Source organism: Setaria viridis, chromosome 1 (assembly GCF_005286985.2).
Source record: "Setaria viridis chromosome 1, Setaria_viridis_v4.0, whole genome shotgun sequence".
Taxonomy (NCBI): domain Eukaryota; kingdom Viridiplantae; phylum Streptophyta; class Magnoliopsida; order Poales; family Poaceae; genus Setaria; species Setaria viridis.
This window is the reverse complement of record NC_048263.2, coordinates 40696961-40711639: the sequence shown is the minus strand read 5'-3', so window position 1 is coordinate 40711639 and position 14679 is coordinate 40696961. Positions and strand designations below refer to the sequence as shown.

At 40.0% G+C, this 14679-nt stretch overlaps 1 protein-coding gene across 1 annotated transcript; it reads right to left on the bottom strand.

Annotated features, from left to right (window-relative positions):
• Positions 1 to 938: 938 nt before the first annotated feature.
• On the bottom strand, positions 939 to 13319 carry LOC117841564 (myosin-6). Its single transcript, XM_034721982.2, has 39 exons — positions 13047 to 13319; positions 12317 to 12445; positions 12013 to 12156; positions 11748 to 11893; positions 11434 to 11590; positions 11285 to 11343; positions 11030 to 11189; positions 10792 to 10941; positions 10572 to 10708; positions 10349 to 10495; positions 10128 to 10229; positions 9291 to 9348; positions 9089 to 9190; positions 8673 to 8710; positions 8437 to 8563; positions 8176 to 8346; positions 7959 to 8090; positions 7770 to 7879; positions 7607 to 7667; positions 6767 to 6944; positions 6452 to 6657; positions 5596 to 5715; positions 5386 to 5484; positions 4832 to 5044; positions 4479 to 4618; positions 4231 to 4345; positions 4100 to 4138; positions 3926 to 4009; positions 3686 to 3856; positions 3126 to 3281; positions 2861 to 3046; positions 2607 to 2741; positions 2461 to 2531; positions 2282 to 2381; positions 2151 to 2207; positions 1814 to 1870; positions 1615 to 1695; positions 1256 to 1338; positions 939 to 1176 (listed from the first exon to the last, which is right to left on the bottom strand). Exons 1-39 carry the CDS (start codon positions 13047 to 13049, stop codon positions 1062 to 1064), a joined length of 4539 nt encoding a protein of 1512 aa, XP_034577873.1. The 5' UTR covers positions 13050 to 13319; the 3' UTR covers positions 939 to 1061.
• Between the last annotated feature and the right edge of the window lie 1360 nt (positions 13320 to 14679).

Below are 14679 nucleotides of genomic sequence, written 5' to 3'. Positions count from 1 at the left end.
ACGACGAAAGAGCCAGACAGAGGGGCGCCGCGAGCAAGACCTCGTGCGCAATTAGACGAACAAACGAATCTCGTGGTCGTGGCAGGCGGAGTCGGACGCCAAACAGATAAGCTTGAGTTTTTCAAAAAAGAAAACTAAGCTTGGGGAAGAGTAGCAGGCGGTGGAGACTGGAGAGGACTAGGCGAAAGGTAGAGGGCGGCCAAAAAAGGAGTCGGCGAAAGCGTCCGCTACAATACAGCCAAGATGCGGCATACAGTACGCTGTAAGCATGGCAAGCACGACGGGCACGCACTGCGTGAACAAATGCAACAGGCGATAAACACAAAGATAACGGCTGCTGGAAGATGTCACGAACAAAACTGCACTGGCTAAGTTTGATCAAAATTATAAAAAAAAAACTACATATATTTATGGTATGAAATATATTTGATGTCATACATGTTGATACTTTTCTCTATAAATTTGATAGAAAGTTTGACTTAGTACAAACCTAAAATGACTGTTTTGGACGGAGGGAGCAGTATTAGCCGAAGATGCGCATCTGCTCTGAAGCATGTCGCATGGCCAGCACGAACACTACTCAGGTCATGAACTCTCACACCGAGTATTACACACACAGTACACACGATTCTGGCACAATTACAATACACGAGAGCGGGAAGATGTCACGAGCATAACTGCATTTGGTATATAGCTTTCCTTTCTTTTTCCTTGCACTGTTGATTTACAGTATATAATTTACAAAATCTATAACTGGGGAGAGGCTACTAACATTGCCTCTCCCCCTCCTTACCACCCTTGGGTAAAAGATTGGTTGATGTTGACCTACAAAGAATCATTTGCCCCGCTTTAAAAGATACGGCCCTTTCTAACTGTAAGGGGGGAATCCCATCCCAACCCTAACAAATAACCTATATATGGATTTTACAAAAACTAGCTGAAAAGAAAAGATGACTAAACGAAGGCGCATATGAGGTAGAAAGGATTGAAAAAATTTACAACAAATCAAGAAATGATCTGACAAGATATCTAGCAGTATAAAGCTCGAGACATCACAAGCCCTAGTCCTGTAAAAACTGGAAGGCAGGGTTCTCGAGTAGCTCCTCGGCTGGTTTCATATCTGAGAAATCCTTCTCTTGCACTGAGTTGGTGATATCATCCACTGAGAACGGGATGCTGCATTACAGAAAAGATGTCGAGATTATGATATTATTCAGAATAAACCGATAGTTGAGCGAAATGGAAATTTTGATACCTTGAATTATCATCCAACAAAAATGAACTGCTTTCAGCATTGTTAGAATCCTCTGTCATTAGCACCCGCATATTACTAAGAACCTGAAACATTAGAGGGTCAAGTTAGTTATCTTTTTTCCTCTTGACTACCACGTAAAAAAATCTATCCCAGTCAGATAGATATGCAACATTGTGTTGTAGTTGTTTTTAGAAGAAGAAAAAAATGCATAAGTAGTGAGCAGTGATTACCAGCATATATCAATTCCATACAACTAGGGAATTGTGAATTTTTATACTTTTCCACTCAACAAAATAAAAACATTTTCAAAAGATAAGATTGCAGATACAGTAGTGAATCTCTTCAGAAAAGGAACTCACATCAGATGAGACACTTTGGGTATTATACTTATCATCCCAGTATTGTGTACAAATTCTGTACAGCTGTTGAACACTCAAGATCTACAAGCATATACAATAGAAAATGTTTTAGAAACAAGATGCCTCTATATTCTGCAAAAGAAGTGAATACAAGAGATTCAGAGCATTGCAAAGTAGGTTTCAAGGATTGAGATTTTACCGGACATAGGTCATTGACAATCTCATCATAAGATATTCTGAATTTTTGGAATATAACCTGAAAAGAGCATTAAAAATGTATTGATATATGCTAATTTAACTCTTAAGCCTAGTCAATTTAAACTCAAGATCAAACTACAAAATTGCTGTGTTTGTCCTCCATCCAAACTATGAATCATGAAATTTGGCAAATCCAAGATAAGAATACGACTTAGTTCTAGGATGCCACTAAATTGAAATCGAAAACCCGATGGGTGTGTCAGAATCATATCCAAGCATCAAGCACAAATCTGAACGTGAATATATTAGAATGCATAATTTGGTAGAATAGGACATACCAAAAAGCCAACAGCCTGTCTGATATGCTTGAGCTCATCCCATGAAGATGCTGCATACTGTAACCAGGAAATTTTAGTAATTAATCAATAAAAGAAAATATAACTAAGCATTTACACTGCAAGCGGATCACCTCAGTTGTTGCCTTTGCACACCACAACTCCAGCTCAGCTAGACCAGCCTTAACATACTCTCCATTGCTGAAGGAGCAACACTCACGGCGAAGCAGTAGGCTGCAGAACAAACAGCAAAACCAGTCACTACACTAGTTGTCACTTGCATAAAAGTTGAAACATTGAAAAACAAGTTCACCTGTTGAATAGCTGTACATTAATGTACGAGAATATCTGGGTAAATATTTTCTGAGCTAAAACTGGGGGTACCTGAGGATAAAGAAAAAGAAGAGTAAACATCCATCCAGCACAAGTGAAATCGTATGGAAACAATGAGACACATACATGGTTATCTTGCAGTGTCCTCAAGAGCTTATCCAAGCTTTCAATAATTTTCTGCCAGTTGTTGCTCTGATTCTGAGATTGACCAGATAATCTTGCAGAAACCCGCAGCATGCTAGCTTTCATTGTTCTTGGGGCCTGGTGATTAAACATCAAGGATGGCAAACCATGAATCTTTTTGGATCAAACATTGAGGACATAATGCTAAATTGAATTTATCAACAGTAAACAAACTACATTGAGGATTCGTATGGTACCTGGATACATAGCGAAATCAAAGATGATAATTCCTTTTTAATATTGTCTCGTACGATTCCATATATCTTCTCCACATATGCAGTTAGCTGCTGCTTAAAAAGCAAGGCAGGATATTTGGCCTCAACTTGGCGGACAACATCTGTTGCTTCCACATGCATATTGGCAAAAGATGCAGAACGCAAGCCCTAGACAAATTGATATATGTTTACTATATTTCCCCACTCATTAATTCATTTTTCGAGCATGCAAAGGTCAGTAACATACTAGAGCCATCCTGCCAAATAATGATGTTGGCTGAGGAGGTTTCTTTCGTGAAACGCTACCAGGAGCACCAGCAGCCTTGAGACTTCTCTGCAGTAGGAACAGCAAGCTAGATGTATTCGACAGCCAGTAGGCAAGGTTGTAATTGTCGTCCTCATTCTGCATCAAACACAAGACAAAGTGAGTGGTGACAGGGAAAAAAAATCAAAATAATAAGCTTGCTACTCCTAAAACTCAAAAGCAACGGATAAAGAACATATCAGCAAGCTCATTTATTAAAAGAAATTGGATTAGCAAAAGAACATGGAGTGTTTTCATGGCTTATATCTTCAGTAACAAGAATGTGCTAGATTAGTGAAATTTCACACGTGATTTAAGCCTCCACGTTAAGACTTTATAAATGATATACCCTGCTTTCACACATCTGCATTGTTCCATGCTAAGAGTAAACTTTAGTTTTATCAATAAAGAATGGCTTGTTGTTTTTATTTTTATTTTTTGGAATGGCCAATTTGGTACTTTCATGTTTTAGTATCTTGACTAAAATCCCAGTTCCAGATTACCTCAATTGCAGATCCTATTAACTGAATGAGACGGTCAAAAACACTAGTCTTCTCCGCCTCAAAAGATTTCCAATGAAGAAGGCATTTGTATATGGTAAAAGCAGCAATTGGCTTCCCAGCACAATATCCAAGGTTTTTCCCTACGCAGTCGATAAGTGCATCCACATTCTCCTGCAGAAAGGTATGCATCAGATGTCCTGTTTACATAAGCAATTTAAACATAAAATTTTGGTGACCTACAAGTTGCTTGTCAGCGCAAGATTTCCTCAGCTTTGGATCACCATTTCCATATTCCTTAATAGCAGGTGGTGCACTTTGGGGTTCCTGAAAAGTCACAACGTTTCTCATGAGATTTATGAGTATAAATGGAAGTCTGGGAAGCAAAAGGTAGATACAAAGATGGTAAATTTCAACCTTTTGTTCTTCAACCTCATGATAGCCATTCTCCAAATTCTGCATAACAAAGAGAACAGAAGAATTGAGTAAGGAGGTAAAATATTTCAATAGAAAGAACAATCATTTTCCAATCATTACATTACTTGTACCTTTGGAGCAATCGGAATTGACAAATGTTCAGACATGCTCTTGACAGGTGTGCTCAACAGTGCTTGTCTTTGCACTTTCTCCTCAGATTCCATGGTGGATATTTTCTCTTGAAGCCTGAAGCAGAATAATAAAAGATAAATATCTTCAACGAATCAACGATTATGGATATATGCAAACCAAGTGCAACCTAAAATATGGGAAAAAGTAGCAATTAGCTATGGTGCAATGACTGGGAAAATAGGAAAACCTTAGCATTGCCATGTTCAAGTCAACAATTTTCGTCTCAGCATCCATTGCCTGTTTGAGCCTCTCCTCACTGACTTTGCTTGTTTCTTGATATTTCTTCTCAGTATCATCAATCTTCTTTTCAAGAGAACTGACCAAAGTCTGTAGCATGGCATGCAAAGTGTCATAAACATAGCCAGCAACTATGGAAAAAAAAATGAATGCAGCTGAAAAAGTACAGGGAAACAGAGTCTCATAGAAAAATGTAAGAGAACAACAATAGTTCCTAAATTTATGGCAGAAATACTAAAAGAAATGCAGGTGCTCGTCAGTGATGCATAAACGGGAGGAATTCACATTATGTTAAGTTCTCACCTTCAGTTTGTCATTTTCATCTCTAAGCTTATTCATTAACTCTGCATCTACAACAGGGACCTCTTTAATAACCGGAGCTACCTCTGCAGCCTTCTTGGCTGCTTCCCTCTCCTGTACTAGAATTTCTTTTGTTTCTTTGTACTGTTGTTGCACCTCCTGCAGTGCAGCTTGCAACTTTGCGTTTTCTTGTGATTTAGCTTCCTCAAGATCAGCCTACAGCAAACAAGGACGCATTACATACAATATATGGTCTCAAAATGACTTTACAATCTACATAATTTTACTGATAAGACGACCTCCTAACTATACAACTAAATTCGTTTGCTGCGTGATAAATTCTGCAACAATAATACAAAATAGTATGGCCTGCGTCCTTTTCAAGTAAGGTCATCAAAAGGAAACTTGAACAAGTAGCCATTCATGTATGTCAACCTCAACAGGAAGGATAAAAACTGGAGCAAGGAGCATGTAAAACCAGATGGTGCTATCTCGTTGACGAAGCATGCTTCAGATTGCATGTTCATGGTGATAAAACATTACTATAGAAAACTCACTCTCATGCGCTTCTCCAACTGTAGCCGCCATGTAAGCTCTTCAACTTGCTTTTCAAGTTTGTTTTTGGCTGCTTGCAAGGCACCAGTTTCCCGGGCAGCCTAATAAACAATAATGTGGATAAGAATTGACATGAGAAAATATGCATATTCCGCAGAAATAGCCTTGGTAAAACACAAAAGGTGTCTGCCACCCAGTGAGCTTGAACTTACCATTTTGAGCTTTCGTAGCTCCTTTCTAGCAACCTTTCCTCTCCAGGCACACTGTGTAGTAATTGCAGCTTTCTTTGTCCTTGAATAATGTAACCTCGCCAAGAATTGGCGGCAGCGACTCTGGAACAGAAATATGAATGAGCAAAAAGGTCAGGAACATTTACCTAGTCAGTTGATAGAGGATACCGAGGATCATCACCTATACTAACATGCATCTAGAAATGAGTAGCGGTGAAGTTGTCAGGTTTCATAAGATAGGTATCATGTTTGTAAGAAACATTGTGGCACAATCCAACCATATATGAAGTGCAAAATGTGTAGTGGGCAAGAAATATTGTGGTTTCTGAGTCAAGTCATCCCATCTATATAAAGATTTTGCTTAAGCAAAATATAGATCAAGAGTTCCTAGTCCCTCTCTATCCCCACCCTTGTGGGGCCACTGTTTGTCGGCATGGCCACACTGCTTTGGTTGAGGGCATCAAAAGTATGCCTTGACAGTGTGTCAACTCTCGTTGCCGTCTTCATTACTAGCAAAGCCAAAGATGCAATTAAAAAATTCCCATAAACAAAATTACCCCTTCTATGTCTTGCTGTATAGAAGAAAATATTGAGAAAACCAATTTTCACATATTTTAATGGTTTCTCTAGCTCCCTGCTTAGGAAAAGATTCAGCCAAAAAAATCTTAGGAACTGCTACTAGGATATTCAACCAGTAAAGTTAGCATTGCATGTTTCAGATGCCCACTGCTATATCCTAAATATACCAGCATAAATTTGTCATAATGATTATTTCCTTCCAGTTGTCCATTGCTTGTAGCCCAATATGAAGAAAAGGTTTCTTTATTCATTGTATTACCTGGATAATAATTGCAGCTCTTGTTTGCCTTCTGAAGTGCAACTCTTTACGTGCACACATACCGCGCAATGCTGATTGAATGGTAACTGCTGAAGCAGAAAGCTCATTGTATGCTTTTCTGGCAGTATGCATACGGTACCAAGTCTGGATCTTGAGTGAAGCAGCTTCTCGGCGCAGGTTGTGGTAAACTCTTCTTGCAAGCTCACCTACAAAGAGTTAACCAAAGCCACATCAGAGAATCTTCACAAAATAATATTAGTTCCGGATAAATAAATCAACTGTTATAATAACTTTGGGAGAATAAAATAATCTCACCGCGACAAACTGTCTGGATTTGTAAAGCTGATCGTCGCAGTGCAATGAAACTCTTTTGTGCCAAAAATGAGCGAACTTTCCTCTGAATCAAGCTAGCTGAATGCCCTAACACTTCATTTCTACGAGCATCAAGTTCAGCCATCTGACCAGCACGAAGGAATACTTTTGTCTTGCCAATCTAGATGATCATATTTGCAAAAGACATACAGCTTAGTCCACACATCAAAGATTTCATTTTATGGCTGAAAAGATAGCATAATACTAAGGGAAAACGAGAACATCCGGTCTGAATGGAATATCTAATTGGTATTAATATTTTTCTTTTTACATTTTTGTATAAGCTTCTTGTGGTTCTTGTTGGGTTCCATCTAGCCTACCCCAACTGCTTGGAAGAAAAGGCTCAGTTGTCGTTGTATTTTAAATATCTTCACTCTACAGCCTACAAAAGTAGATATCTATATGGGAGAGAACATGTCTCTCTTGCACATAGATTCACAGTTCTAGCATATAAACGGTGTTGTTCCACCATCAGCAGTCAGCACTCAAAATAGAAGGCTGTGCGGAAGGTCCAGTGGCATGTCAAGCAGTTACAAATATTACTACCTAAGAGTCCCTTCAAAATCTTTGGTGCACAAACTTCAGGATCATCTAAGGCAGCATAACTAAACAATTAGGACACAATTTTACTTCTACTCCTATATATAAGTACTTCTGAAGTTCAGACACGCTGCAAAACTTAGCTTTGTAATCACCAATAAATAACAAGGATCGGCCACATCAACAATGCTGAAGCCTACAATGCATGGATGTAGAATTCAGATTTCCACTAACATCCATTACCTGATAACCTTGCAGATCTACCTTCTCTAACAGCCTCCTTACAGCACTGACCTCATCAGAACTACAACAGTGACAATTGCCGCAAACCATATCAACAATTAGGCTCAAAAACAAAAATAATAAACGCAGAAACATGTTCTTATTATTCATTGAACATTATTACCTTCCACTCAAAACATCAGGCGCAAGAATACCAAAACGGTCTATGAACTCGTAGAATGTTCTTCTGGTTGGATATCCAGCACAGCTAATCCTAATTGCTTCCATAACTCCCTGAAGCAAGCCAATTATAGCAACCAATAATGTGAATACTGAAGTTGGAAGCCAAAAGAAAAGTAATAGAAATTCTTACTCCGCATCTTAGTTGCTGGAGAACGTTTTGGTTCTCAAAAATTGCAGGCTTCAACAAATTATTGGGCTTTACACAACGGATGTAGTGTGGCTCAGTTGCACTCAGAGTTTCCAAGAGAGATTGCAATTGTTGCTGCATTTATATCATATAATTATTAAAAACATTAAGACTTGATCTCTAATGAAATCCCCTTGAAGCATTGAGGAAACCATTTTACCTTGAACCTTGAACCGATGGATGAAAACTTGGAAGATTTTGAGGAATCTTCAGATAAAAGAGGGAAAAGGCCCGAAACAAATGCACATTTTGAAGCACTCAAGAGAGCCTGATGTTCAGCAACAACATAATCTTTATTCTTGTCCAGAAATAACTCTGTTTGATAGGTGACCTATGCAAAAACATGTGTTCACGTCAAGGATTGGTTCTGTGAATGAAGTTAACAAACAAACGCAAAAGCAGTCCACAGTTCCACACTTACATCTCCTGCGTAATGGCATATTGTAAAGTCTGACCGAGATAATTTTGGCTTAGCAAAGCGCTTGTGATTTTTGAAAGTTGTGTACAATTTCTGAGCAAATGTTTCATGTGTCGATCTCGGCAACATACTGTAACATAGTAGAAAATGTAGACAGGTTAGGAGTGATTAGATGGATTAGAGTTCTGTATAACTGTAAAATGCCAACTCAAAAGAGATATTTTATCACACATCCATACCAAGCTTCATCCAGAAGGGCAATAATTCCACCAGGTTTCTACAAAGTTAAGATCGAGTGCTTAGATGGAACATAGCCAAACAATACAACAACGTGAAGTACCAAAGTTTAAATACACTGCATCAGAGAAATCAGCACAGATGCCTATCTTGAATTGGGACTAAGGAGTGTCCGAGAAAAAGCATTTGATGGTGCAGTTGGATCAATTCCCATGGGACCTGCAAGTTACTTATTTGATTTGATGCATAAGGCAGTTGGATTCTATTTGTTTGCTTTGACGAGGTGATGCAGGATGGGAATTGAGTGTCACTAGTTCGCTGAATCAGAGCTATTATGTTTTATGAAAATTTGAAAATGTACGAGTAAAATAAACAGCAAATAACTATTCAAAACATGATAGCATGCAAAGAAAACTACCTTCTCAATGAGATCAAGAACATCCTGGTTGTCAATGAACTCAATATAACTCCAATTAATTTCTTCTTTGGTGTACTCTTCCTGTTCCATCTTAAAGACATGCTGCAGGAAGCAGAAATACAAAGCTAAGATCTCTTTCAGAAACCACAGAGAAATGGAACTATGACTAATGGCACCAACTAAGAAGGCTCTACAAACTTGCCTGATTGAAGTGTTGTTGCAGCTTTTCATTTGTCAGGTTGATACAAAACTGCTCAAAGCTGTAAAGAGAAAATAAGCCTCAAGTAAAGAAGTGAGTAACAAATTGGGTGGGTAGGTGGGTGGTCTGGGGGGCAAAAGAATGAATTAACAAATTACTAGAAGTATAATGTAATCTTAGTCTATTGCTCATCAGATTGTAACTTATGGAAAGAAACCTTAGAAATTGTAGTCACAGTCTCCATAACCTACTTCGCTACCATTTGCACTCATAATCATGTTATGACTACCATAAAAACATAAATGTCATAGCAAAACTGCTTGTACAGGCTGTTCAACTAATAGCAAAACCAATGGTGTCAAAGCAATCCATGGATAAACAAAACAGTAAGTTCATGAGAAAAGGGAATACCCTGCATTCCACATGTGTCACTTGTTGTTAAAGAGTTTTATACAAGTTAAATTCCTGCCGTGTACAATCCAAGAATTTACCCCAAAAAAAAGATTCCATGCTAATTTTCAACATCTAATGCAAAATAGAAGGCACATGCAGAATTGGAAGGAAGATAGGAACCATTGTGGCAACTTCCATTAAACCTAGTCGGTTCTTCAGAACATATATGGAAAAGCCTGCTGTGAACGAGGATTAGAGATTTCAACAAAGAGAAATAGCCAAATACAACCACCTGATCGCTCTTAAAGGAAGTTATGTGGCCAAATAGCCACAATTTACTAATAAGTAATTTGGCCCAGCTCCAGCACTTGGACAACTAGCTGGACAGCCTACTGACAATAAAACACCCAACATGCAACCAATCATCAAAGCATACCAATTAAGCACCTGTTTGTCTTGAAGCTTTCAAACCCATAGATATCCAGCACTCCGATCAAGCATTTTGAGTTTGGATCTTGACCAATAGAGTGGTTGATCTTATTCACAAGCCTAAGATCAAAGGTCATTTGCCATATGAGTGTCAAATGAAACATATGAAAAATAGCCGTGAAGCTCCTATTGAACAAGAAGAGCATACAAAGATAGTGCAAAACTTGAAACAGACTCACCAATCAAACAACCGTGAGTACACAGTCTTCGCGAGGGCATCTCTACTTCCCTTGGCAGCTTCAGGATCCAAAGTTTTTACTATGTTCTCATCACGAGTCACAATAACGCGTTGACATAGTGAATCTTGTAGAGCTTTCTCATCACACCTACAATACCAAATTTCGAGTTCTTGTAAGCCTGAGTAACCTCGTAATTTTCTAAAAAGAAGCAAAAAAAACATACATGAAGAGCTCAGCAGCTGTCCTCAAATGAAACAGAGATTTTTCATCTTTTGGTTTTGATGAATCTCCATCACCCCCTTCTACAAATTCAACATTCCCCAGGTGCAGAATAGCAGCAACAACCCGAAAAATTGCTTCCTAAATGAAACACATGCGTGAGTTCAGGGTAAGCACCAAGTGAATTTCTAAAGGAAAAAAGGTAAGAACAATCAAATGTGTACCTGCTCTTCAGAACTAATTCCAATAATATCCATAGCTTTCCTGGTTTCAAGATACTCTTTAGATTCATCTAGGCCTTCAAGCTTAATGCAGTTGGACTGATTAAGGTAGTGAAATGTTCTGGGGTCTCCAAGTTTGTATCTCTCACGCTCCTGATAGATGCAAAGTATGATTACAGGGTACACAGTTATTGTAAACATGCCATCTCGGAGAAGTGCATGGACAGGCAAGGGGCAGCACCTCAGGAGGGGCAGCGCATAGCATGTAGAAACAATGGTAATTTCTCTCTGGATCAGATATTTGACAGACACGAGATCTCTCAAGGAGATAAGTTCTTACGGCAGCTCCTGATATTCTCCCTTTCTGATCAAACTGGATCTCAACAAATTTACCGAAACGACTGAAGTAATAGCAGCAAGAACAAAGCTGGTTGAGTGACAAAAATAGCTACCCACAATATTAAACAGGATGATCATGTAAAGAAATACCTCTTACCTTGAATTATTGTTTCTGACAGTCTTTGCATTTCCAAATGCTTCAAGAACAGGATTGGACTGTGATAGGAATATGATATGTGTTATTCAGTTAGAACAAAGTGGTCGCAGCAATACTTTTTCTAAACTAGGTGTCTAAGAAATTATCACCTGAAGTACTTGCTTCTCCACGGTTCGCCCTTCAGATGCAGCCTTCCCACCCATGTAAGCAAGATAGCGCATGATCATTTTGGTGCTTTCTGTTTTACCAGCACCACTTTCTCCACTAACAAGAATCGACTGACTTATTCCTTCATTCAACATCACTCTGCAACAGTAAAGTAATCAAGATATTCTCCTCTGAGTCGAACTCCAAAAGTGAAAAAGGAGATGACAACACAGAATTTCTTTATGGAAAGTGCTTGTTAAACTATATATAAGTATAAACCACCCAAAAACGATAAAATATATCAGAATGAACCTACCTATATGCAACATCAGCAACGGCAAAAGGATGAGGACTTAATTCACCAAAATCTGCCCCTTTATATTGCTGCATCATCTGAGTGTCGTATAGATGGGGCAGTCTTCGGAAAGGATTTACAGCAATCAAGATATTACCAGTATATGTCTGGTTTGGTAATGAAGAAGTTTGAGACACGTGTCAGAAAAGCATGGCTGCCTCAATTAATGAGTAGCTGTGGAAAATATATTGAGGTATAGTTAGGCTATACGGTTATTGTAACTTACATAAATTTCATTCATGTCATATCTAGATTTCAAATTCTGAAGAACCCCAGGCTCATGCAGATAGGCAAGCTTTGTCATGTCATCAACTCCACATGGCGCTTCCTCAGGATCCTTAGCATGGACATTAGATGCTTTCGCCGTAACCTGAACAAAGAACCAGGCTTTAACTCAGCATGGATGCCATTTGTAACTTGCATGCGTTTAGCCTATTATAGAAGGTTGCCTCAGCTTGAGGTGGCCCTTGTTAGCAGTTTTGTCTTTTACAAGCCTAGCACTAACCCAAAACTTGCCAAAAGCAACATACCGTCTTTTCATTGGAACACTTGACCGTAATCGTGGCTCCATTGACTTTTATGACCTCCCCATCAATCCAGGCCACATCAGGGTCCTCAACCCAAACTTGGGATCCCACCGCAATGGAAGCTTGCGCCGCCTGCAGGAAGACATCGACATTAAACACTAGCCGCATACATTTGATATGGAAAAAAAAACGATATGCTTTGCCAAACAAAACATAAATGCCGACACTCATGCATTCCAGAGCCAGACTCGCACTCCATATGGAAACTATAGGCGCTAAGTTGAGGCATTCGCCCATTTTCGTGGCGCGAAAGAGAGCGGTGCCCTGGGCCTAATGATCAGAAAGGTAGCAAAGCACAAGTCAACGCCTGCGGCACTAGAATTCGTCAGAAATGGCATCCTCATTTCTCAGACGCGGTCTAGATCTCCATGAGAAGGCTTGAAGCAGGGAGTGGGCAGGACCCCAGTTTTTTTTTCTTTTGGAAAAATAAATCGCTCTTGGAGCTACCAGCTTAGGGTAACAGGCGCCCTGATACAATGTGTGCTTGCACATGCACGGACGCACTATGCTTCTCCCGGATCTCGCGCTCTCTGTCGAAGCAGGCCTGAAATCGCCCTCCATGGTTCGCAGCGAACAAAATCCGCAACTGACCGGACGGGGAGGAGGAGAGATTCCGAGATGCGATGACTCCCGGAGCAAAGCAGGAATCCAAGCAAAGCTAGGGCTCCCTTACCATCACAGCAGAACGGCCCAAGTCCGGACGGATCTCGGCTCCACGCCGGTCCGGGAGAGGGGAGGCGGAAGGCGGCGCCGGCGCCGACGACGGCTGCTACGCCAGAGAGGCCTCCCCTCCGTGGTGGTGGCGGCGCGAATTCGGCTCGGCGGACGGCAGCGCGTCCGGCGGCGACGCTGAGGGAGGGGGAGGACGGGGGGCACCCCTTGTGTTGGACGATGTTTTCCGCTTCGGCGGAGGTAGGGAAGGGAAGAGAGGGAGGGAGGGAGGGAACACAGCTGCGCCCAAGGAGACGCTTTTTTTTCCTGCTTCCTTCCACTTCTCGTTTACTTACTGCCGTCGCCAAAATCCTACTGCGCCGTTTCGTCCGGGTCTTTTGGGTTTCCCTTTCTCCATTTTGGGTTTGGCCCGGTCGCGCTGGTTTCTTCGTCGCGGGTTTTGGGTTTCTTCCTCCTCTTCGCTACACCTGCAAATGGGTTTGTCATCAGATGGAAAATTGACCGGTCTGTTAATATCTCCTGCGGGGCTGCAGTTTTAGTAAATGATGATTTTGCTATTGATTCTGACTTTTGAGAAACCACGGGATAACTTTAGCCTACTAAAGACGGTGGCCTAACGGTTTGATAAAAACACAAGAATTGGATGGCACCAAGTTTAAGCGATATTTTTTTCCGGATGCAGTGCTAATAAGAAGTAGGTTGTGGGAATGGTATTGGTACTTGAAAACCATGAAGGGTGAAATGCTATCGTAATAAAGGTGGAAAATGCCCATATTGGTTTTCACATCGTAGGATAAAACTTTATAACTGAAAAATAAATTATGATCTCCGCATAAAAGAGGGTTGGTTTCACACAGCATTAAAACTACTTTGTCTTACTTTGTCGTGTCCTTTTATAAATATTGTAGTTTGGTTATTACACCATTTACTCTGATGTGTTCTCCTTTAAATATGGCGAGCACGTGCTTTCTGTAATTAAAGTCAATATATGCATTACTAATATGTATGTTTGTACTCTATTCATAAGTAGGAACTTTGTTTTAATAAAGGCTCATAGTTTATGTGACCATACGACACAATAGTCTAAGTTTGTCGACGTCAGACCATCTTTATCCATTTTTATTGTTGGTGATTCTGGTCTCTAACCTATATGCATGTATTTTCTTGTTATCTCACCAGACCTACCACGTTGAGTATGAGCATATGATTAAGATCCTGTTTGGATACGCTTCTCCTAGCCATACTTGGATTATAATCTAAGCGAAGATTTTCTTGTTTCTCACTTTTCGCTTCTTGTAGTTAAAATCTCTAAAACGATTTACCACATAAGCAAGAATCGGTGGAAATAAGTAAAGCGTTTGACGGGATTCTCGCTTATTTCCACCGATAAACCGCTTATAAGCAGGAACAAACAGGTCCTTTAAGAGAGTGGATGGTTACAATAATGGTACCAGGGCTCAGTACATCATGCTTAACCATGCCTTCTTCGTCTACTATATATGAACAATCTTTGTACATCATGCTTAACCATGCCTTCTTCGTCTACTATATATGAACAATCTTTTTATGCGTATATAGGGCCATGTAGCGATGCACCTCGAGTTACGTTCCTTTATTGTCCTAGGTGTATCCCG